This window comes from Pelobates fuscus, chromosome 2 (assembly GCF_036172605.1).
Source record: "Pelobates fuscus isolate aPelFus1 chromosome 2, aPelFus1.pri, whole genome shotgun sequence".
Taxonomy (NCBI): Eukaryota; Metazoa; Chordata; class Amphibia; order Anura; family Pelobatidae; genus Pelobates; species Pelobates fuscus.
The window spans coordinates 62,037,654-62,064,461 of record NC_086318.1 but is presented as its reverse complement, the minus strand read 5'-3'; the positions used below and the strand labels follow the sequence as shown (position 1 = coordinate 62,064,461).

Genomic DNA, 26,808 nt, shown 5'->3' with positions numbered 1-26,808 from the left:
AATGGGGAACTGGCATTAGGAGGAGTACTTGGTACAACTAATACAGCAGCAATTAGCACTCTGTTGTGTCTAATAGACATGACTAGCTACTAACAGCCGTTTAAATGCAGGGTGGTTATTATTAGATCCAGCCGGACAATTATGCGTCTGCCAGACCAAGCGCACAACAGGCTTTCAAATCTTGCTGGTATTCTACCGTTCTATACATGGACATTTAGAATTGCAGCCATTGTTTTCTTTGTTACAGGAGTTTGTATGAGAGTGTGGCTTTGAGAGGGGATAACATAAGAGAAAATAGGCAATGCCCATTTCAGTAAAGTTGGTTTAAGTATTAATGCCAACTGTAGCTTTAATTTTTTTTCTTCAATTTATTGAATAGATTCAAGCTTCACAGATGGCTACAGTATATGAAGCATTGATACTTTACGGAGACTACAATACAATTTTATTTAATTCCAGGATTTTAAGGGACAGTTATAGTGACTACAGCACACAACACATGGGCAGTCCTGTCACGGTCAATCCTAAAGAATCATTTTATTCAATGATGCTCTATGGCAGAATATTAAACACATCACGGTGAGCACCACGCATGCACCTATGTTTCACAATACTCCTCTAAGAGAAGCATTGGATTGGCACGCCTCCAGGATGACGCAGCCTAAGGAGGTGGTTGTGGTAACGCTGAGGAAGACTCGGCGCTGGAGAAAAGATTAGTCATTTGTATTATTTTTATTTAAGTTTTCGTTCTTTTACACAGGGGGGACCCAATTGATTAGGGACATTAGGGCTGTAGCGTTAGGAATACATATATGTATTCCTAACGCTACAGTGTTTCTTTAAGATTCCTCTTGACATACCAGTAATCCAAATTTACAATTGGATTCTTGCTCACTGTGTATATTTGTGTACATTTTACTACACAGAGAGTAAAGGATTTGATTCACTTCTGTCACAATGAATGCAAACAATGACGGCAGACAACGAGGGGTCTATGACAGAACCATAGAAAATTCTAGAACAGTAAGACTTTAGTTGGGTAGATGAACACCCAGCAGAGAGATTTAGCATTCCTATATACATATTCTGTGAGCTTGCTTGCCCTAATGAAGTGATTTATTATGGAAATCTGTGAGCGTATTTCTTGAAGATTTTATACTTGTGGACATATTATGTCTGTGTGGTGCACAGATTAAACTAAGCAGCCAAAAATCCTGGTCATCCTGCAATGTGGGGACATGATGGAAGCAAACTACGGCCCATGATCACTCACCTGAAACAACTTTTGGCTAAATGGGCAACATAACGGATTTTTTTTTTTCGAGCGAATATACACAGTCAAGATGGCATTATTGCCAAAAATCCTGTACATGTTCAGATCCATACTGTTAAGCATGAGAACATGGCCTCTCTCGAGGGGTAATTAACTATTTTATATGGGAAGGCATACAAAAAAGGTTTAAAAAGCTACAATTACAACTGAAAGGGTCAAGAGGATATGCATGTTGCCTCATTTGTCACGTATTATATAGCAGCACAATTTGTGATGTTACTCCAGATAAACTTAATGAAAAATAGAGCTATGTGGGTGTCTTTGGAGGAAGGGGTAGAAGACCCTGGGCCCCTGTAATTTGGCACCCCATTACAACCCTCACACAGGCACACTGTAGCCCAGTGTTACAGTACTCTAAGGCTGAGGAGGAGATAAAGGGAGTTGTGGGCCTTTCCTCAGAGGGGAGTAGACTGCACCCTCTCTTCTAAAACTCTGTGTTCCTTGAGAGTCGCCTACCTCTGGCATTCTCCTGGTGGAAGGAGAAAGGCATTACAGAGATTCATCATTTGATAGCTCAAGATTAGTAGTGACGGAACGGGGCTTGGAGGCCATGCTGGAAGGTCGCAGACGACTTGAGCTCCTGACTGCAATCAATTTAATGGTGATTTAAAGGGTGGAAATACCCTACTCCTGAACATCCTCTGATTAGAACTCTCTTCTGGCATAGCAGGAACAACATTGGAGTGAGTTCCAGCATTAGCATCCATGTAAGTTGACGGCTGCGGCCTATAGTCTGTTGCAGCCTGACAATTCCCTGGCGGGAGAAGCGGCCAATCTCTCTGTCCGGGGCTGTCCTCTTGTGGACTCTCTGAGCTCCGTACTCCCCTCTCTGAGCAGGTGGGGATTATCCGGGTCCCCACCAAGTGAACACTCACCTCAGTATTGCACCTTGGCTAATCTCTTGAAAGTGGCTGACACGCTACCTTTCCAACATGGCCAAAGGAAACATTGTACACACCACAGCCAACACTCAGTAGCTGGGAAGCAGATTTTCTGCATAAGTTCGATGCCATATACCATCGATTTTGTTAGCGCTAGGAGAACAGCCGACACAACCTCCAGTTAGAGCTCCAATTCGGTGCCCCCCTCCTCCTTGGTGGGGAAGGTTTGTGTAACTGTCCACACTCTGGAGTGAAATGACAACGCAGCTTTACTGAGAAGGGAAAAGGAGCCGGTTCCTAGCAAAACTTGGGGCTGTAGTGGTACCGTATGTTGCAACTCCATAGGAGGCTCGAATAATCTACTATGCTTATCTGAACTCAGCCTGGTGATGGGTGTGCTATGCATGGAAGTCTTCCACAGTACCGGCATTGGCGGACGCTGTGGTCTTTAGAAAACATAATCGCCTCAACATATGAAGCTTCATGTAGTTTGAATTGTTACAGTTTTCTTTTGATTTCAGTCAATATGCATTACTTGATATGGCATGTTATTAGTGATCACTAGCTAAAACGTGCTACTGTTGATGTGATGGTTTATTTCTATATTTTTATGTTTCTTTGTATGTTGGCGATCATAGGCCAGCCAACCAGTAAGATGCTTGCTCGTAATTAGTGTATCAGTCATGATCTCAGCTATTTAACTCCTGCATGTATAGAAAGCCTTATCTGCTAATAATCTTAAAGACATGTATGCTCTGCTTAGTTACCTGCGCTCTCTCCTTTATCCTTATGTATTTTTAAAACAAATGGAGGTCTTTTAGTTACCTCCAATGGCCATGAGAGGATGAGCCCACCTGCCAACATCAAGGCAGACCCCCCTAGGTGGGTCCTAACTCTAACCATTTACCTTTCTTCCTTGAGCCTCTGGCAAAAATCTCTAATGAGACAGAAAGGGGTATTTTTTATATACACCCCTATACATTATTAACCCTTAATAGGGAACACATGGGATGGGCAGCAGCATTGTAACAAGGCTGAGTAATACAAAAAATGGATACAAATGCAGAAAGAAAAGTCCTGCGCTCAACTCACATCACTACTGGGCGGCTGCAATGACTAAAGTACACATCAGCCCCAAATTATAGTAAAAACCAAAGAAAAACTAGTTACCTGCGCTCTCTCCTTTATCCCTATGTATTTTTAAAACAAATGGAGGTCTTTTAGTTACCTCCAATGGCCATGAGAGGATGAGCCCAATGGTCGTACCTGGCGTCTTAATGATTCCTTATTGCAAGATCACACACTGATTCCCCAGATCACTAAAGAGATGGACAACTATTTCTCCATAAATAACACAGGAGATACAAACATAGACACATTATGGCAGGCACATAAAGCGGTCCTCAGAGGGCAATTTATTAAGTACTCCAGCCATAATAATAAGAAGAGAAAACAAGACTATATGAACACAATCACTGAACTCACGACACTTACACAAACTAACAAGATCTCACCATCCCATGACACCACAAAACGAATTCTCCAATTACAAACTCACCTGCAGTAGATAGAACTTGCTAAAACAACTTACCTTCTAACGAAGGTAAAACATAAATTCTTTAAGGAGGGCAACAGGGCGGGAAAAATCTTAGCAGCCCAACTCAAGGCTAGGACCCAATCTACCAAAATTGCATATCTACACAATACAGAAGGCCATAAAATTACCAACCCGCAGGATATAGTTGAAGAATTTAACAAATACTATGGCAAGCTTTATAATCTAACCAAAGACGAATTAACACACAACCCTACACAAACAGACATAGATGCCTTCTTACGAGATGTCCACCTCCCGAACCTAACAACCGAAGAGAGTAAAGAGTTGGTACAACCATTTACGACCCAAGAAATCTTACAAACCATTCAACAATTACCGAAACACAAATCCCCAGGTCCGGATGGGTTCACCAATTTATACTATCACACATTTAAACATTTATTAGCTCCATTCATGACTGCCCTCTTTAATCAGTGCTTTCAATCGGGAAACATGCCCCAAGAGATGCTTACCGCCTATATATCCACTTTGCCGAAACCCGGGATATCCTCCACACATTGCCCAAACTTCCGGCCTATCTCTTTATTGAATTGTGATACCAAAATCTATGCCAAACTAATTGCAAACCGTATATCTAAGATACTCCCACGCCTAGTTCATAATGATCAATCAGGATTTATCAGAGGGAGACAAGGCTCCGATAATACGAGGAAAATACTCAACATCATCTCACACATGGAAAATGGGAACACCAAGGGCCTTCTCTTAGCCTTAGACGCCGAGAAGGCCTTTGACCGGCTTCACTGGTCATATATGACCTCAGTATTAACCAAGTACAAATTTCCTAAGGAACTGATACAAGGAATAATGGCGCTATACCCGAACCCCACGGCTAGGGTTTCACACTCAGGCTTCCATTCCTCACCCTTTAAACTCACCAATGGAACAAGACAAGGTTGTCCATTGTCCCCCCTTCTCTTCATATTATCACTGGAACCGCTAGCCTATAAAATTAGACACGACCCACAAATTTCGGGAATTTTAATCAAAAACAACAACTTCAAATTGGCCATGTTCGCGGATGACATTCTGCTCTCTCTAAGCAAACCCCAAACATCTCTTCCGAGCAGCTATTGGAGGACTACGGCAGAGTTTCGTACTATAGATTAAACAAGTCAAAGACGCAAGCACTCCCGATTCACATACCAGCACAACAAGTGCAAGAACTACGCCTCAACCACCAGTTTGACTGGAGACATAATTATCTCACCTATCTAGGAGTCAAACTTGCTCTACATAAACAGCCCATGGTGTCACTAAACTACACAGCTTTAGTGCATGTTTGCACCTCTCACTTTCAGAAATGGAAAGACGTTCATCTATCATGGCTAGGAAGGCTACATGCTACAAAGATGATGATATTACCGAAATTACTCTATATCTTTAGAATGTTACCTTTGCAAGTACCACCCCAGCTGTTAAAGACCATTCAAACCACGTTTAACAAATTTTTATGGGGCAAAGCAAGACCGCGTCTCCCCCTTTCCCTCATACACATGTCACCAACAGATGGAGGTTTGGGATTCCCGAAACTGTTAACATATTACAAAGCAGCCATACTGGAACAAGCTATCAAACTTCACACACCCAAGTATACTTTTCAATGGGTGGCCATGGAACAAGAAATGATCCAGACCAGGTTGTTAACGAACATACTATGGTCCCCAAAGACCTTCAGACCGCACCTATCCACACTATACCCGACCACTGCTTTGACAATCCGCATTTGGGATACATGGAGGATGTCCAACACAGATGGAACAAAATTCAGTATACACGCACCATTACGAGCCCTGGAGGAGATCTCACCCTGGTTGTCGCTAAAAAATTTGACATCCAGGGGGGTAACCCGAATCCAGGACCTATGCGTTAACTCGACAATTATGCCCTTCCCAGATCTACAACAAAAGTTCCAATTGCCAAACTCGTTCATTTTCGCATATTTACAATTGAAAAATATCATCCTTACTAAAGTAGCAACGACTCCAAGAACCATAACTGCGACTAATAACCTGACACAGATGCTGATTAAGAGATGCCACTATACGCCGACAAAATCTAAAACTTTGTCCCTATGCTATAAAAGCCTATTGGATTATTCTCCACCCCAAGCCTTTAAGTACGTTACGCAATGGGAAAAAGAGAAGATGCCAAAACTCTCCAACGAACAATGGTTGAAATCTCTACTAGCCCTAAAGGGTATTACATCATGCGGATCACATGTGGAAGCACATAAAAAAGTAGTATATAGGTGGTACCTCACCCCTCACAGGCTGCACACTATATTCCCCAATGTCAGCCCCCTATGCTGGAGATGCAAAAACTCAACAGGTACTATGTCCCACATTTGGTGGGAATGTGCAGATATCAAACCTTTATGGGATCATACACAAACCCTACTGAACAAGTTGACACCTACCATGCACCTCATCACACCATTGATAGGATTATTACTACTATTCCCGGATTCCTGGGATATAGACACCAGAAGAATAGCTACTATACTCATTTTGGCAACCAGAAATCTCTTAGCAATGCATTGGAAAAGTTCATATTGCCCTACAAAAAGAGAACTAATGGAAAAGACACACCAATACTACAGATTTGAACTACTATCCTCTGAAACATACCAGAAGAGGAGAAAGCTGGAAGAGACATGGTCGGCATGGCTTGGCTTCTACAATCAACGCATCACTTGAGAATCTCGACATGAATACGGAACACCAATATAAAAGATCTGCCCTCAAGACAGTAGCTTAGACATCGCATACATGGTGATAGGCCACCTGACTCACAAAGATCTAGTACTCATACTACACTTGACTACACAAACACCTGTCTACCTTGTTAACCATTTACCTTCGACTGGCGAGAATAGACGACCGTGTAGATGAATAAAATACTTAAAACTCACTCTGGACTTGTAACTCAAATAGGCATCTGCACTGTGTAACAAGACATACCATTGTAATGGGATGTACTATGGCATCCACTTGTTTCCGAATTTATATAATAACTTATCGAATGTGATAACTTGTCCATTGTACGATATTCCTCTGTCATGCATCATCCCCCCCTTCCCCTTTCTTTATTCTGTATCCCTACGTTACCTTTTCATTGGAAAATAAAAACCATTAATATAAAAAAAAAAATTGTAAATTGCCCCCCCCCAAAAAAAAAATACATAGGGATAAAGGAGAGAGCGCAGGTAACTAGTTTTTCTTTGGTTTTTACTATAATTTGGGGCTGATGTGTACTGTAGTCATTGCAGCCGCCCAGTAGTGATGGGAGTTGAGCGCAGGACTTTTCTTTCTGCATTTGTATCCATTTTTTGTATTACTCAGCCTTGTTACAATGCTGCTGCCCATCCCATGTGTTCCCTATTAAGGGTTAATAATGTATAGGGGTGTATATAAAAAATACCCCTTTCTGTCTCATTAGAGATTTTTGCCAGAGGCTCAAGGAAGAAAGGTAAATGGTTAGAGTTAGGACCCACCTAGGGGGGTCTGCCTTGATGTTGGCAGGTGGGCTCATCCTCTCATGGCCATTGGAGGTAACTAAAAGACCTCCATTTGTTTTAAAAATACATAGGGATAAAGGAGAGAGCGCAGGTAACTAGTTTTTCTTTGGTTTTTACTATAATTTGGGGCTGATGTGTACTGTAGTCATTGCAGCTGCCCAGTAGTGATGGGAGTTGAGCGCAGGACTTTTATTTCTGCATGTATGCTCTGCTTGACTACGTTTACTACCATACATATGCTGATGTGCTTTTTTTGACTGTTGGGGCATTACAAGCTTACTGTATTTCAGTGCACAAAAGTAGTGACAAGGGCATACCTACTGGAGAAACAACTCCCACAAGCTGAATTTATCAGGGCTGCCAAGCTTCTCCACTCTCTGCAACCCTTTCTAAGAGACCACCCAGAAAGGTTTTTACTAATTAAGTCCACTTTTTACTAATTCAACATGCAGACTGTCCCTATTATATTCTCACTTGATCTCAGTGACATACCCAGTCCAACTATGTTATCTCACTAAATAGGAGAGAGACTTAGGGAAGGGGCCAGAGGGGAGTGAGGGAATGAAATATTTACGGATACACTGCATATTACTAATCAACCCATGCCAAAGAAAACTGCTATAATGTCCTGGTGCGACGGTATTTATACCCAACCAGAATGTTGAATGTCCACTCTGTTATGATTTTAACCTGTTTCAGAGGTTGTGGGGAGGAGGGTACGTACCAGCTTGCATGGTGGTCGTATCCTAAGGATCAGCCCCTATGGATGACCCCATTTGAAAAGCTGTCTAGATGCCTTCAGTTGACCTTACCCCTGGAGCCCTGGGTGGTCCTCTTTGATAGAGAATACATAAACATTTCCTTATCTTGTGCAGCATATAAACTGATATTCAGAGTATGTGCAGCCTTAAGACTCTGTTTGGTCAAAACATGGCAGAGTGATTCCCCAAGAACAGGCCCAATTGGAAACTAGGATTTGGTTTATACTCAAAATGGAAAAAAAAATGACAGCGGCCATCATGTCAGTATACTTATCCTGGCAGACATTTTGTGTTAAGACAGAAATTAAAAGTGTATACTGCCAGTTACCCTCAGAACAGAGGTGACTCCATTTTGTATTACAAGGCTAAGACAGACACAAGATTTCTCTTTCTGTAACTCTAGTCATTCAAGTCTGAACTAAGGAATGCGACTTATGTAAACAAGACAAGAAAGACAGACACCAAACAACACTAAGTAATTAATTTTACTTTCTAAAAAAAATAAAAAATAACGGGATATTACTAGTTCCATTGTAAGAGAAAGGGTAAAATTAAGGTTAGGAGGTGTCAAATCTAATTTTACAACCGAAATTGCAGACACCTATACTGGGAAAAAACTGTGAAGTTGACAGGTTTTTGATATATAGTAGTTAGAAGAGATAACCAAAATTACGTCAAATGCATCACCAAACACAGTTAACCCATTATACAAAAAGGTAAATGGATCCCCTGACAAGAATCAACTAGTGACGTGCAAAGAATTTTCCCCTTTAAAAAGTAAGGACAAAGGGAAGAGAGGATACATTCCGACTCTCAGATACTCTCAAACTCTCTGGGACTTACATATTCTAACTCTTGGAATGGACTCAAGGCCCCCACTTCCAAACTCTCAAACACTCTCTTGGACACAAAAATTACATTCCTGCAGGTGGAATAAAGTTTGCGATATATTAACGGTAAATTTGCCAAATGTTAGCATACCAAATTTCTATACAGAGGTATTGACTTGTTAAAATCTGGTTAGAATTATTCTTATTGGATGGTCCTAAAAATGGTGAATGATCTTGCCTATGAGGATTGTGGCCAGCAGTGGAAGAGTTAATTCAGTGTGATTTGACTGTCAGCCAAAGTTTTTATTGCTTTACGCTGCACTGCTGTGTTCTGTGAAGTTTTGTCTTCTCTGTGAATTTGGTTTCTAAGCAGTGTCCCATCATAAATCTTGTTGACAACTGGTTGCTTTTAGCTGTTTATATTGTGTTAAACCACTGCTATATTGTATAATTATGTTATACCTAATTATTCACTGATTGCCACGCATGTTACATATATTATTTTTATTATTATTGTCACAATAAATTATATTTTTATAATTAATTTGTGATTACTGTGTGATCTAAGAGAATCTAAGAGAATTAAAATCGTGGGTAATTCTCAGCTTTATATCATTATTCGGGGAACAGTGCCAAGATATCAATTTTTTATATAAAAAAAAATATTAGATTAATTGTTGATAATTTTTATGAAAATATTAATTTTAATATGTATTACCCCCATAAATATCCTCACAATCAATGAGACTACAAACCACATTCTTAAAATGTGGACACGGTGGATGGAGACTTTTGCTCTCCTGGGCTCTCCCATAAGCCCTGATGGTGTAACTTCGGGGTTACCTACCGTATGCTCGCCTCATAGGGAGACACTTTCCCACCTATCCCAACCCTCATTTTTACCTCATCTCTTCATCTTTTTCCTCTCTTTCCTTTGATTCGTAAGAGTAACAATGTGCTATAATTCCGTGTTTCTACACAAGAGTATTGTTATTCTATGATTTGTAGACAATCTTCTCAGATAGAGTAAGGTTCAGTAAACTTTTGAGATTCGCTTCTTCATAAAACGTAAGAGTGAAATTTAAGGAAGACTTCATTAATTGCATTTACACATACATGAGAAAGACAAGCAATTAGAAGAATATGATTATAGAAAAATGTAAGGTTCAGTGAGGTTTATTTGCATTAAACACCACTACCGAGTCAGCAGAATAGCCGATTTTTTTTTCTACCATTTAATAAATAATTTTAACTGGGCTACAACTGCTTGTCTTCCCAGGTCCCGATGGACTGTCTTGCGATCAGTTGATAATGAATATCTCACCTAAATATCGCTCCACTTCTTGTTGACTGATTTTGATAGTTTGGAAATATTTTCTTGGGGTGTTTTTCAGCAACTTCGCATTTCGATTATTTTCTGGGGTTAACTCTGCTCAGATTGCTGTCTAATAAATAAACTCTTGTGATTTTGGGGTTATTTTTTGGTCTCACATTTTGTGTGTTAACTAGTATGTATGAAAAAAAGGCAACTATAGCACATATTGTTCAAAATAAATAAAATATATATATTACATACACACACACACACATATACACACACACACATAGAAAACTAACTTAAAAAATAAATGTATTGCTACACTGCCCCTGAGAGGCATAGGTTGATTTCTCCATGGGACTTCCTTACAGGGGCCCTGCCCTTGCAGACTACGGGTGTCGGACGATTTTCGTGGCCCCACCGAGGGACGGCCAGCAACCAAGCCGTCACGCCTGTGTAACCCTAATGGACGCGGTCTGGTTTGATTATTAATATTTGATTCCCCTTTGCTTAGACCTTTTAGACCAATGCAAAATACTAGCTAGCCAACACTTCCACCCTTTCACTCATGCAACCAACCTACACCATGCTTCTTGACATTATGCCATATATCTCTCCTGCTAACCTCACTTGTTATACATATGGCACAGGGCAACTGGCATTTATATTGTTTTGAAAGTTCCTGATATAATGCAACTCGTCTATCCTACTCCCCATAGTCATCAGCCTGTTGAAACCAATTAGTATATAACCAGTTGCACCAGTTAAGCCCTCAGGATTAATGCCCAAACGTAACCCATGGCGATGTATATGCTAGACAGAATTTGTGCAACGCGGCATGTCTACTCAGTGAATCTTCGTGTCACCGTAACTACGGGTATTGTTTGCCCAAGATAAAGAGGCACTACTAGCGGCTTTTTGATTAGCTAAGCGAAGATGAACAGCGTGTAATTGCTATTAATAATGCTGGAACCACTGTATGTTTTTGGATGTTATAACTATTCAGACCTGCGGTTACTATACAAAATGCATATCCCTCACCTAAGCATAGTACAGCAGAACCATGGTAATACACATGTCTAGACACTAAAGTGATGAAACTCAACATAAATACTAATCGTATGCTACTGTTATTAATCGACAAAGTAATTTACTAGGACAGATGTAGTTACCCAGCTTGTACTTAGCATGTTTTATTAACCTAAAAATTTACTGTGTGTTTATATCTGAATGCTGTACAGCAGTTTACGAATATGTGTTTTTAAAAAATGTTTGCGAATGCTGTTGTGGCATTACTGACATACGAATGTTATTTCAAGCACAACAAAAATAAAGAATTAAAAAAAAAGAAAATAAATAAATGTATAATCATGCACACAAATTCATGCAGTTACACACACACACACACACACACCTACATATTTAAGGGGCATAAAACCTAGGTAGCGATGTATAAATTAGTTTTACATTTACACACTTCAGCTAAGCTCTAATTTGTGCTGTAGAGTATAAAATATGCAGAGCCGTACCAGGCCATATTGCCATGGGTCACGTTGTCAAGGTGACAGAGAAGCTCCAGAGACTGGGCGTTGCTTGAAGAATCATCAGGGGACTCCTGGCTGCCAGCCTGCAATTCCTTCGGTATCCTCCAAACAGCCGCACATGTCATGACTTTGCTGTCTAAAGCTAAGCAAGAGAGAGAGAGAGAGAGAGAGTCAACAGATCAGTGAACGTGGAGCACATTTGGAATTATGGTGCATCGGCATTCAGACAAACAAAAAACCCATGCACAGCTGTAGCTTAAAATATTTAAAGGACTTCTTTTTTTAATAAGCTACAGAATGCGGGAATGAGATAGAGGGAAGGAATGGAGTCGACAATCAGTCCTCTGCAGAACTAGTAATTAGCATATGTTTAACCCAATTTCTCCATGTTCTGAAGCCAGTGCTCATGTCTTGATGAAATTTTAATTCATATGAGGATTGGCAAAAAAATAAAAATGAAAAAAATAAATAAAAAAAACTACAAAAAAATAGAATTCCCAAAACCCATCACTCTTCTTTTATTTGTTATGCAAATTTAGGAAAGACAAAATTAGCTCTTGCCAAGCAAACAGTTTGCAAAGCATGGCTATATCTCAATTATACCCTTCATACATTGTTTCTGCCTTGCAGGTTCATTAGAGTGTCATATGTTTGTGCACAAAAGAAATGACATAATATATATGCAGATAATATATTATAGTATACATCAGGTTTCCTCAAAAACTCCGGCCCTCCATATGTTGCTGAACTACAACTCCCATGATTCTATGAATGAAATAGATAGGCTGAGAACCATGGGAGTTGTAGTTTAGCAACATCTGGAGGGCCGGAGTTTGGGGAAGCCTGGTATACATACATATATATATATATACATACATACATACATACATACACACACACACTAAAATATATGCATGCACGTGCACACACACACACACACACACACACACATAAAAGCACTCACATATATAAAGAATAATTAAATTAACGTAAGGGAAGTTGTAGCTATAATTGTCAAATAATTCCTATAATGCTCAGTTGGGTTTTAGGAATAAGGATACAAAAAAAATTGAAAGACTCGAAACAGGAGAGGAGAGTGTGATTTAGCTAAGGAAGTGACAGGAAGTAGGATGTCAAAGTGGATATAGTGTATGAGATATAAGAAGAAAGAAAGATTGTTATCAAAGATTTTAATTAAAGGGACACTATACTCACCAAAACAACTTTAGCTTAAAGGACCACTCTAGGCACCCAGACCACTTCAGCTTAATGAAGTGGTCTGGGTGCCAGGTCCTTCTAGGGTTAACCCATTTTTTCATAAACATAGCAGTTTCAGAGAAACTGCTATGTTTATGAATGGGTTAAGCCTTCCCCCTATGTCCTCTAGTGGCTGTCTCATTGACAGCCGCTAGAGGCGCTTGCGTGCTTCTCACTGTGATTTTCACAGTGAGAGCACGCCAGCGTCCATAGGAAAGCATTGTGAATGCTTTCCGATGTGACCGGCTGAATGCGCGCGCAGCTCTTGCCGCGCGTGCGCATTCAGCCGACGGGGAGGAGAAGAGGCGGATCGGAGGAGGAGAGCAGGAGGTGAGGTCTCCGCCCAGCGCTGGAAAAAGGTAAGTTTTTACCCCTTTCCCCTTTCCAGAGCCGGGCGGGAGGGGGTCCCTGAGGGTGGGGGCACCCTCAGGGCACTCTAGTGCCAGGAAAACGAGTATGCTTTCCTGGCACTATAGTGGTCCTTTAATTAAGCAGTTTTGGTCAATAGATCATGACTATGAAGTTCACTACTCAATTCACTGCCATTTAAGAGTTAAATCACTTTTGTTTCCGGCTGTGACTCACAGCATGCATGAAAAAATGGTTTCACTTTCAGTCACATGTAACTTACTTTACAAAGTTTTTGTGTCCTGCGCTCTAAATTTAAAACTTTACTCACACACAGGAGGCTCCTGCAGGGACCTGTAAGCTATTAACAGTGCAAGAGATAAGAAAATCTAAATTATACATAATTTGCAATAAAGGAAGTATAAACATTAAATAACTCTTTACAGGAAGTGTTTAGGAAGGCTGTGCAAGTCACATGTAGGCAGATGTGACTAAGGTGCATAAACAAAGTGATTTAACTCCTAAATGGCAGTGAATTGAACAGTAAGACGGAAGGGGCATGATCTATACCCAAAAACGGTTTCATTAAGCTAAAGTCGTTTTAGTGTCCCTTTAATTATGGTTGAAACGCTGCAGAATGAGATATTTGCACTTTTGTGCCAGGGCTAGTTGCATCCCCCCGTACACGTGACTTAGACAGCCTAGAAATCTGTTCCAGGGTACCTAATGTCAATTCTCGACAAAAATTACATCTGTTGTAATGGCATATAGTGTGCTGGCAAGAGAACAAATTAGCGTCTTCCTTGCAGGCAGTCCCTACAAAGGGGAATAATTGGATATACCCTGCCTCCATCCCTCCAAACTGTATTACTGGTAACTATTACTCTAAAAAAAACTTTTTTACATTAACAAATACTGGGTGGGAGCATTAGATGCGCAAAGGGCAATAATACGAGAAAAAAATGATGATTTGTGCAAACGAGTTTGAGTAACTCTTTAATTAAAAGAAGATATGGGACCCAAACACACATGTACAGGTACAATACAGGAGCCCTGAACCTTGGAGGAGAGGATTATATAACGTGATGGAAGATTGCAGGAAAAAAATATTTTTTCTCTTTAAAGGAACCGTAGCACACTGCAAAGAAAAACAAAAGGTAATAAAAGTCACAGGTATTACAGTACAAGGAGAGAAAAAGAGGCTAATGATCCTTGCTGGATGCCAATAAATTTTGGGAAGGCTTAAGTTGAATTACCAGGAAATTAGACAGGCAAGGAAATAACGTGAGCTGTATTACAAACACCAGTGGAATACAGCATGGCAAGAACAGTTGGTGAGCTACAACATCAAAATAGCACAAAGGTGCTGCAGATTTAGTGAGGAGAAGTGAAGCATGATTTTGGCAGAGAGCAGGTCACTGGATGCCTTTGTTAAAAATGTCACAGTAGAGTGCAGCAGTTGAAATCTAGAATGAATATTGTGAAAAGGGTCATTAGAGCAGAGAAACTTAATTATACACATTCTCTCCTGTAAATTTGAAGTAGAAAGCAGTGGAGAAATGGGACGGTAGTTGGATAGAATTTTTCTTCTATTTTGGCAATGGTTTGAATTAAACTAAATCTAATCACAACTAATTCATATGGAATGTGTCCGATTTATTAATGAGTAATGACCTTGTGCTGAGGAGCCTTTTGTCGCAAGATATATGCAAACCTAGAACATACAGGATTTCACCCAAAGCTCAGAGTCTGGCAGGTGAAAAATGAATATAAATCCAATTGCCACCTCCAAAATATAAAGTACTTAGCTGGTGTGGGAGTAAATGACAGCCTATTCAAGGAGTTTTCCCAGTAAATCCCCTTCCTATATGACAATATGATTTACTAAATATGTGGGGAACCAGCTGAACAAGATACAGAGGACTAAAAGTGTGCAGGATGCCTCCCCGAAGTTTGGGGGTCTCAAATCTCTTCCAAATGCTCCTTGGCAGAGTGTACCAAACGAAAATACAGGAACTCCAGAGGTAGAAAAGTGGCTTTACTAGCATGTATAAAAGCAAAAAAAGATGGGCCTCTGGATCTGGGCAGGCGCAAAAGTGTTGAGTAGATTGTTCATCTTTAATGCCCCAATGTTTGTGCCGGTTGAGGAGATTATCTTAGTTGGCAAATATGAGAACACACATGAACTGAAATTAATATGTTATTGTTTTAAATGGTAATACATATATATATATATACATATATATATATATATATATATATATATATATAATGTTTGTAGATACATGTGCGTGGGTAAACCTCTCTGGTTTTATAGGGAAAAGGACATTTGTCGCGCACGTCATTATAATTTTTAAACATAATTTATTCTTCTGTCCATAAGTAGAAAGCAGCAGTAGACCTTGGACATCCTTGGACGCAGTAGTATAAAAAGGACATAAAGGAACTTATAGTGTAAATGTTCATAATCATGGGGAGGTATGTAAAGACTTACATTTTTATAGTTTAGCTCCAGTGTATGTGTGTATAATCTCTGCTTTTGGATAGAACAATACGTATTACTTTATACAGGGTGTTCCACATGATTTGTGACAGACCAGAAAAAGAAAAATCCAATATGGTGTTGGAGGTATTGGAAAAAATTGATTTAAAATGAATAAAAATTAATGATTAGTTTGCAGAATTGGCTTGAGATTGCATGTGATTTGTGAATAAAGCGTTATTCTACAGGAGGTAGCCATTGGAAGATATTTGGTTATTACAGAACCACTCTGGACACCATAACAGCATCATATGAATGGAGTTGTTATGGTGCCAGGAGATCCTAGGAGCTGTCTTACTTAAGGGTTACAGTGTTTACGAAAGTTTTAAGCTCAAACTTGTGAAGAATGCACCTGTGTGCTGCATCCAGTAATTACCTCTGAAAGTCCATGGCTGCAATCAGGAAGTCTTGGACTAAGTATTGCAGAGAGGTAAATACCTTTCTCGCATAGTTTTATGAATAGAGAGTTAGTGACACCCAGTCTGAGGCTACCGGAGTGTCACCTTTAATGGATGCATATAGTCGGCAAATTGGCAATACCGCAATGTCTAGCACTGTTAGAGCAAATTGGGAAAACGCTACATCTGGGTAAAACGCTAATTATTGAAGATTTATAATTTCTCAGACATAAATTGGGGTAGAGACACAAGTAGTAATTGAAACCTCTTACAAGCACCAACTAGAAAGGACGCTTGTCTGGATATGGTCATAACAAACAATGTTCATCTTCTGATGAACATTCAAGTACGGGAGCACTTGGGAAAGAGCAATCACAATGTGGTGTCTTGAAATAAACCAAAAAAAGCAAATGCATGTGGGGTATACTAAAACAGATTTTAAAATTGCCAATTTCAATTAGATATGTTCGGCTTTACAAAATATAGACTGGTATAAACTCTTTAATGAAAAAAAAAACACTTAGGATAAATGGAATATCTTTAAACAAATATTAGGAAGGTACGCTTCTTAGTATATACCACTGGGTAATAAACATAAGAGAAACAAATTTAAAATGTGGTTTAAAAGAATTTGAAAAATAAAAAAGGGCATTTATAGGAAAACTATAGGATCAGGAACACAAACATGTATTCCACATGCAACAGCACCGACATGCAGGCTACACGACGCAACACCCAATATGGCGGATGCCTCATGTCTCCCCGAGCCTATGGACCCACAACTAGGGGTCCTACATAGGCTGGAAGCAATCTTTGCCAACTTCTGGCGCAAACTGGAGGCCAGAATGCAACCGCTCATCTCCACACAGGCAAGCAGCCTCCCTGCGAAGACACTGCCTCCAACCAGAAAGAAGGCTCAGCAGGGCATAATTGCAGGACAGTTCTCATTAACACGGCAGGCAAAGCTACAACAACCCCCGCGCAAGAGGGCGAAAACAGACAGGAGACACCACAACAGGCGCAGGGCACAGAGGAGAGTCAAAACCCGCCAGGCCCGTTCAACCTGCCTGACAACGCCGAGGTACAGATCACTGAGACCACCACGACAGAAAGCCCCCAGCCATGTGAGGCGCAAGCACACCGGGAACCTCTGGCGCATCCCTTGCGGGAAAAACCCGGTTTCAGACAAGAGCCCCCGAGTCTGTGACCACTTAAAGCGGACCCCACGCAGTGCCTGGGGCGGGAGAGCCACCGTGAAGCACGCCGAACCAGCCCCCCCTCAGGCATACACCTACCTCTTCCCAAGCACAGGGGTGGGATGAACACCCCAAGTTCAGGACTGATACACCGCTGCCAGTTATATGCAAGACCCACCACCATGAACATACCAGCGGAAAACAGAGGTGCCTCCTACTGAGAACCCAGCTTATGTGACTTTGTGCTTGCCCAGTATATTCATTTAGCTCAATGGAGACTTTTTTTTTTTTGCAGACACGGTTTATTTTTTTTATGTACCTAGTTCAATATGAAGGGCTCAAACACATATGTATATACGAATAGCTACACTGTACTAGCCTAATTACTTGACTATGATTACATGTGTTAACTGACACACAACTGCAGGTATGGCTTAAACATTGTTTATTTATTATTAATCTTTGTTTAATTATACAGTCAGCTCTACATTGAACCATAGACACATACCCAGTGAAGCAACTGTTTCTGCACATTCTACACTCTGACGCTTGACTTAATCTGTGCATGAACGACTCTAACTTAAAGCTACTATACAGGACTGTATAGCTCTCACTACTCTATACAATGAATAATATGTTGCCCTAACATGTTACCGAGCTGGGCTCCTGAGTATAGCACACTGTTTGAATCCTTTAACATACCCAGTGGGTGGGCATGCCGGGTATCTGCGCACTAACCTATCGTACCCTACTATTTCCCTTAAAAATCTGTGCTGTTTTACATGATGATCTCTTTCTCTACTGTCAATATTGTACTTGCCCATGCTGTCGTGGCTGTGCAAGCTCTTTTGTTATAACATGCACAACAAAATAAAGAATTAAAAAAAAAAAATTGTCCCCCTACACATAGCAACAATCTTACTTTTATTTCAGTCTGCTGTTGCTGGCTCTGTCCCTGATCTGCCTGCTTCCCTGACATCATCAGACGTGATTCTCTCAACCAATCACAATCATTTCATATTGGATTGGCTGAGCTTGTCAAGGATGCATATCAGGGGCAGAGCCATCACAAGTCATATACATTGCAGGCCAATCAGCATCTCCTCATAGAGATGCATTGAACCAATGCATCTCTATGAGGAAAGCTTAGTGTCTCCATGCAGACTGTGGAGACACTGAATGGCAGTGCTGCACAATGCACCTTTAGTAGCTATCTGAGGAGTGGCCAGTGGCAGTATCCCTAAGCTGTAATGTAAACACTGACTTCTCTGAAAACACTGCAAAAAGCCCGAAGAGAATACTTATACTCACCAGAACAAATACTATAAGCTGTAGTTGTTCTGGTGACTATAGTCTCCATTTAAAGCATATAAATTCAGAGGCATCCTATATGAGCTATAAGGAAGCCAATAATGCATGTAAAAAGGTGATTATATGGTCTAAACTAGAAAATGAGAAAGTGATAGTAAATGTGAGCAAAACAGTGTCCTCCCCACCCCCCCCCCCCCCCCAAAAAAAAAAAAATGCTCATAAAAGTACATAAATCCTTTAAAAAAAAAAATTCAAAATGAAAGTGTAGATACACTGAAAACAGAGATGGGTGTGTTAGCTAATGGAGATCAGGAAAAGGCAGAAATTTGAAACAATTATTTTTCCTCAGTATATATTAAGGGTGGGGAGATATGGAAAGAGGTATACAAAAGACTGGTGGAACAAAAATTAGAAAAATTGTGACTGGATGACTCAAAACAAGGTGCTGCAGAAACTAAAGAAAGTAAATGTATATAAAGCTCTGGGGCTGAATGGTATTCACACACAAGCCCTTACAGAGCTAAGTGTGGGAATTTTTTTTCTTTCAGGAATTCTATCGGAGGATTGAAGGAAGGCAGATGTGGTTCCTATATAAAAAAAAAAAAAAAAAAGGGTTTAAAATCTATGCCAGGAAATTATAGACCTGTGAGATTAACGCCCGGAAAGTATATATTAAGGAATAACATTGAGGAATACATTGGGAAGAACATTTTTGTAAAAATCTGCATTATTTTTTTAAATATAGGTCATGCCATACTAGCCTAATTGCACTCTATGAACAAGTAAGTAAAAGTATAGATCAGGGTGTTGCCGTGGATATGATCTACTTGTCTTTTACCAAGACGTTTGATAAGTTTCCATACAATAGGTTAGTGTCCAAACTAAAAGAAATTGGTCTAGATGAAAACTCTTGTTCTTCGGTAGAACATTGGTTTAAAGATAGAGTACAAAGAGTTGTCATTAATGACACATTTTCAAGCTGGAGAGTGGTAAGTGGTGTCACTCAGGGTTTAGTTCTGGGACCACTTCTATTTAACATAGTTAAAAACGATTTTGAAATAGGCATTGAAAGTCCTGCTTAAAGGGACTCTCCAGTGTCAGGAAAACAAACCCGTTTTCCTGGCCCTGCAGAATCCTGCAGTGCCCCTCTCCCTCTCACCCCTATCCCATGTTGCTGAAGGGGTTAAAACCACTTCAGTGACTTACCTGAATCCAGCACCAATGTCACTCGGCGCTGGATCAGGTTCCACCCAAGCTCCTCCCTTGCTGACGTCAGCAGGTGAGACCTAATGCGCATATGCGGCAATGGCCGTGCGCCTGCATTAGACCTCCCTGTAGGAAATCATTATTCAATGCTTTCCTATGGAGATTACGGCGACTCTGGAGGTCCTCATGCATAGCATGAGGGCATCCAGCGTTGTTTAAAAAACTTTCCGTGTTTTAAGAACCTGGAAGTCCCTCTAGTGGCTGTCTGATAGACAGCCGCTAGAGGAGTAATTAACCCTGCAAGTTAATTATTTATAAAAACTGCAGGGTTATGGGTGATGGGAGTTGGCACCCAGACCACTCCAATGGGCAGAAATGGTCTGGGTGCCTGAAGTGTCCCTTTAAGTGTTTGCAGATGACACAAAACTTTGTAAAGTAATATGATGTGAGCACGATATTAATTTTCTGCAGAGGGATTTAGATTGATTGGGGGACTGGGCACTCAAATGCCAGATTAAATTTGATGTAGGAAAATGCAAAGTTATGCACCTCGGGGTAAAGAATGCACAAGCAACTTGCACCCTCAATGGTATTGAATTAGTCAACAGATGAGAAAGATTTAGGAATTGTTATAGACAGCAAACTAGGCAACAATGTGCAATGTCAATTAGCAGTTGCTAAGGCCAGTAAGTATTGTCATGTATAAAAAAGGGGCATTAATTCTCAGGATGCAAATATACGCTTGCGTTTTTATAAATCAATGGTTAGACCACACCTAGAATATGCTGTGCAATTTTGGGCACCTGTTCTAAAGAAGGATATTATGGCACTAGAAAAGTGCAGAGGCTAACTACAAAAATATTAAAAGGAATAGAAAAATTTTGTTATGAAGAAAGATTAACAAATTCATATTTCTTTAGTTTAGTTAGAAAAACGGCACATCAGAGTGAATATGATAGTATTATACAAATATATACAGGGCCAATAAAAAACATTGTCTGGAAATCTATTCATAAACAACAATTAGGCTTGAAGAAAGGAGATTTAGTCCAAGACAAAGTAAAACATTTTTTTTTTCCAGTAAGAACAATAAGGATGTGGAATTCTCTGCCTAAAGGGGTGGTTTTATCAGAGTCTGTACAGATGTTTAAACAGTAACTAGTTCAAAAGTTGCAAAAATATATATTCAGGGATACAATTTTTTATTTTATTAAAGACACAGAGGCTCATATTATGCATAACTCTTTCTTTATTTCCTCAGCAGCAAAGATAGAGGAATATAAATATATCAAAAATGAAATAAGAAACTGTATAGGTACACAGGCAACCAATCACATAACATAGGAAGTGACTATATAAGGCATGTGTCTCCCACAATCCTCCTCTTTCTTTGCTGCTTACCTCAGACAGCTAAGTATTTTGCTCTTGCTCTTGGATTTTTTTTTCATGATTTATTGTTTATTGTTTGTTGTTATTGCCTGCTATTATTGCTTATGGTTATTTGTTTCTGGTTGCCTTTATCTGTGCAACCTTCCGCTGGTGTGCGGGCTATCCCCTGTCCTGTGCCCTGGGTTTCCCTCTCGGCTCTTTGGTTTTCCCCTGCGCTCTCCCTACCCCCTGTGGGTGCCGCGCAGGACCCTGTACTGTTTTCCCGGCCGCGGCTGTTTCATCTGCCACGGCTGTGTTTTTCTGCTCTGCTGTTTCTCCTCGATCGCAGGCTGCCCGCGCGGGTAAGGTGCACGCGCCCCTTCCCCCGCCGGGAGTCAGTCCGCGATCGTTCTGTTGCACGTGCGGCGGCCATTTTGGGCGGTCTGTCTAGCTCTGATCGGTCGCTCTCTCTGCTACCGTGCGGTTTGTCTCCCGGTCTCTGGGTCCCCTGAGTGCACCAGCGGGCAGGTTTTCCCTTTCCCTTGTACTTCATTATGGGTTACTCAACCCTTCTGTTTTCGTTTATTTTAAAGGTACAGTCCCTAGTCTACTATAGTTGTAATCTTTAAGATATATTTGCACATATATTTCTCTAGCCTTTTATACTTTATTCGCTTAAAGTTATATTTCCCTATTATTTTTGCCACCATGCAGGATAGGGGGTGATGGGCTTGAAGGCACCTCTGATGATTTTAATGCTGATAACACTGAGGGAGCTATGGCCTCCCAGGAATTTCAGGCCCTGCTGGATGCCACTATGGCTTCTTCATTGCAAAAGGCTTTTGCTTCAGCTATGGGTGCTGTTTCTTCCTCCTTCTCTCAGTCCCTGCATTCTATGCGTATGCCCTCACTAGCTACTCCTACCCTCCTGGGTGTGGGGTCCCCTTCCCCTGCCCAGACTGTGCCTGGTGCCCGTAAGGTGAAGGCTAAATCTAAGCACGTTGATTCCCACTCCTCGATGCAGGTTTTACCTGCCATGACTGACATACTGGATGTGGTCACAGACAGCGCGCACCCCACACGCACCCCACGCGCAAAAGAGCCCCTGGCCGGGCTAAAAAGGCTAGACTGTGGAAACGGGCTAAGGCCCTAGAGGATGAGTCGGATAGCGACCGGAGTGTGGAACATGACTCTGATGCTATGGAGTATGACTCCTACGCTGAGGGCGAGTCGGGCGAGGAATTACCCATTACGGGTGTTACCCCTTCTGGTTCCTCTGCCATTACCCTTGGTCAGGCTAAGATCCCCACTGGGGACAGTAAGGCACTTTTCGACCCCCAGGGCAACCCCCTGTTCGACCCTGACGACCTTCGCCACCCACGGTCAGCAGAATGGGTCCCTCCGGACCATATTGCCCAATATGTGGCTAAACGCCTGCGTACCCCCCTCTCCAAGGAGGGTCGCAACAAGCTACGTGCCGAATGCCCTAGGCCCTCTCTCCCGGGCTCGGCCTGTAAGACTCCGGATATTGATCCCCAAATTGCCCAGTTCCTGAACAAGTCAGGCTGGAAACCCAAAAAGGGGTTGGATTTTTCCCTCAAGGGATGCCAAGATAAAATATTAGATACCCTGGGCCCCCTGTCAAAATTGTATGAACTGCTAGATGCCGCTAGAGCTGGGGATTCTGTTTTGGATGTAGATGTGGCCATTGGATGGGTCCAGAGGGCGATCTGCCTTTTGGGGAACGCGAATACCACCATGTCTTCGGAAAGGCGTAAGGCGATTCTCCTTAAGAGCGACCCCAAGTTGGCTGCCATGACGGTGGCGGAACCTGACCCCTCTGAAGAGGGTTTATTATTCTGAACCTCCTTTGTTAAAGACCTAGGTTCCTATGTGAAGACCATTGCGGCCATAGACAAGGCCCATGCAAACATGAAGCGCATGTTCGCACCCAAGGTTTTCGGAGGGGCCGGGCGTAGCAGGAACCGTCCACCCGGCCGCGGCTTCAGAGGCACGTTTCGAGCCACCAGAGGTTCCTTCTTTCCTTCCCGAGGATTTCAGGATACGAGGACACCTCCCTTCTTCCCGGCCAGAGGGAGATCCTGGGGCTCCAGATACCCCCGTGGTGCCACTTCGGGCAGACGTCCTTATGGTGAGTACCCTTTTTTCCCCTCTCGATCATGTACGGGTGGCAGGGAGGCTAGCCTTATTTTACCGAGGGTGGTCAGAGATAACTTCAGACGCTTGGGTTCTGCAATGTGTGAAGGGTTATCACCTGGAGTTCGTTTCTATGCCTGTCCAAGTTTCCATCCCCGGAGAGTTGTCCCTCCCGCTGGATCAAGACGAAATGATTTCCGCGGAGGTAGAAGAGTTGTTCACGAAAGGTGCCATAGAGGAGATGCCGTTGGCCTCTCCAGGCTTCACGAGCAATCTTTTCCTGGTGCCAAAGAAGGGAGGCGGCGTCCGCCCTGTGATAAATCTCCGTCCCCTCAACGTGTTTCTCCGCTACCAACATTTCCAGATGGAGGGCATACACTGCCTCAGGGACCTCCTTCGGCAATCGGATTGGTTGGTCAAGTTAGATCTGAAGGACGCGTATTTTACGGTCCCCATCGCGCTGGAACACAGAGATTACCTCCATTTCACGTGGCACGGGAGGCGATGGCGCTTTACTTGCCTGCCATTCGGCCTCTCCTCGGCTCCTTGGTGTTTCACCAAACTCATGAAGCCGGTAGTGACAGGTCTCCGCACCCGTGGGGTGCGATTGATTATTTACCTGGACGACATTTTGATCATGTCCAAGTCCAGGGACTCCTTACTGTTACACTTGGATTGGACGATCAACCTTCTCCAGAACTTGGGTTTTCTGGTCAACTGGGACAAGTCGGTCATGACCCCTTCACAGTCGATAGAGTTCCTGGGTTTCCAAGTGGATTCCATCAGGCAGTTCCTGTACTTGCCGGACTCCAAGATGAAGACCATTCAAAAGGAGCTCTGAAGGGCTCTTCGGGTGCCGGATATGTCCGTCAGACAACTGGCAAGGATTATCGGTCTTCTGGCGGCTTCTATTCAGGCGATATTTCCGGCCCGCTACACTACCGTGCCCTCCAACGGCAAAAAGGTTCACACCTCTGTTTAGGTCATTCTTACGAATCCCGGATACGACTGGACGAGGAATCCAGAGACGAGATAGTGTGGTGGTTGGCCCACATGGAGGCCTGGAACGGAAGAGCCATCTTCGGTTCAATCCCGGATATCGTAATCGAATCCGATGCCAGCTTACACGGCTGGGGTGCTCGTTGTGGAGACGTTTCCACAGGAGGCAGATGGTCCGACATAGAGAAGTCCTTACACATCAATTGTCTGGAACTTCTGGCGGGGGCCTTCGCGATCCGCAGCCTGACCCCGGACCGAGCAAACTGCTGCGTTTTCCTCAAGAACGTGTCGGCAGTCCGGTACATAAATCACCTGGGGGGAACAAAGTCCAGAATGTTGGCACTGTCGGCGAAGGACTTTTGGCAATTTTGCCTTCTCAACAATGTCTCGGTGCAGGCGGAACACATCCCAGGTCTGGACAATTCGCGAGACTTGGGGGATTGGCGCTTGCACGTTTCCGTATTCCAAGGTCTGGTCAGACTATGGGGACGGTTCGAGTTGGACCTATTCGCTTCACGCCTGAACACTCAACTCCCGGATTTTACAGCTGGAGGCCGGATCCGGCAGCTGTGGCGACGGATGCTTTTCTCCAGGAATGGCCACCAGGCCGCCTATATGCCTTCCCACCGTTCAACATGATCGCTCGCCCGATTTCGAAGTTGATTCGTCACAATTGTTCCCTGGCGCTGATCACACCTCTGTGGAGATCCCGTCCATGGTTTCCACGCTTGATAGGGTTGTCGGTGGACTACCCCCGACTGATTCCGATCTTCCAGGACCTTCTTCTGGACCCGGATGGGAACTCGCTTGGACTGGTACTCGGTCATCAGTTACCTCTGATGGCGTGGCTCCTTTCAGGGGATCCTGTGTTGTCCCAAACGTTTCGCAGTCTACTCTCCTGCTCCTCGATAACACCTGGGCTCCAGGTACGAGATCGGCCTACCGCTCTTCATGGAACTCATGGTGTGGTTGGTGCATGGAACGGGCTTTGGATCCCGTATCTGCCCCTCTCCATATGATTTTGGAGTTCCTCACATTTCTGTTTGATTCGGGCAAGGCGTATCGCACTGTCAACCTTTTCCGTTCCGCTATATCAGCTGGACATAATGGTTTGGATGGTTCGCCCGTAGGCAAGCACCCTTTCGTGTGTCGCCTTCTCAAGGGCATTCGCCTCGCTCGCCCTCCCAAGGCTCGTTTCTCTGCCTTTTGGGACGTTAACGTGATGCTACAGTTTCTGTCGTCATGGTATCCTAACCAAGATTTGACCCTTAAGCAATTGTCCTCCAAGTTGGTCATGTTGCTTTGTTTGATTTCGTGTAAGAGGGTCTCTGACGTCAGGGCCCTTGACTGGGACGCCATTGTTTTCACCCCGGAGGGTGTTAGCTTCAACATATCCAGGAGGACAAAATCAGCTTCTAAGTCGCAACGCCAACGCTGGCGCGTTGGGTAAGATGGCTCCTGTCTATGGCGGGTATAGACACCTCTGTCTTCCCACCGCATTCGGTTCGAGGAGCTATGGCTTCGAAAGCGTCTACAGTTGGATGTCGTTTGGAGGACATTATGCGAGCAGCGGATTGGTCTCGAGAGTCGACCTTCCGCAATTTTCTACTTCAGACCTATTGTGCACATCACATCTCAGGTGATAGCACAGCTTTGAACTTGCATAATATGAGCCTCCGTGTCTTTAATAAAATTCCCAGATTTTACTATTAACATGACGTAAAGTCATGATTTTATTAAAGACACGGAGGCGAGTATTATTCCCTCCCACCCTCCCAGTGTGGGGTATGGGGTGAGATGCGATTGGCATATTCAGGGATGTTGAGATTTGGTCTGTTTTTATTTGAATTTCATGTATTCTGTATGGTTATATTGATTAATTATGTCTATTATATTTTTCAGATTTCAGTTTTATCATATGAATAATCGACAGTCTGTTTTGGTAAGCCCACAGTTTGGAGTTTGGTTATTACCATATTTCTCTCTCTCTTTTAGCTTGAAGTTATCGAATTGTTCCGATTTCCGGTTTTGGCCAAGTGGGATATCGTTCTTCTTACCTGGTCTTCGGTTTTCGCAAGAAAGAGGAGGATTGTGGGAGACACAGGCCTTATATAGTCACTTCCTATGTTATGTGATTGGTTGCCTGTGTACCTATACAGTTTTTTCTTTCATTTTTGATATATTTATATTCCTCTATCTTTGCTGCTGAGGAAATAAAGAA

General features: G+C 42.4%; 1 protein-coding gene across 1 annotated transcript in view; it reads right to left on the bottom strand.

The window, feature by feature from the left end:
* EIPR1 (EARP complex and GARP complex interacting protein 1) overlaps window positions 1-26,808 on the bottom strand; it is a 274,351-nt gene that overhangs the window by 123,390 nt on the left and 124,153 nt on the right. Inside the window, exon 4 of the mRNA XM_063440889.1 lies at window positions 11,791-11,947. Coding sequence (XP_063296959.1) covers window positions 11,791-11,947 — 157 coding nt within the window. The remainder of the gene's footprint in view (window positions 1-11,790; window positions 11,948-26,808) is intronic.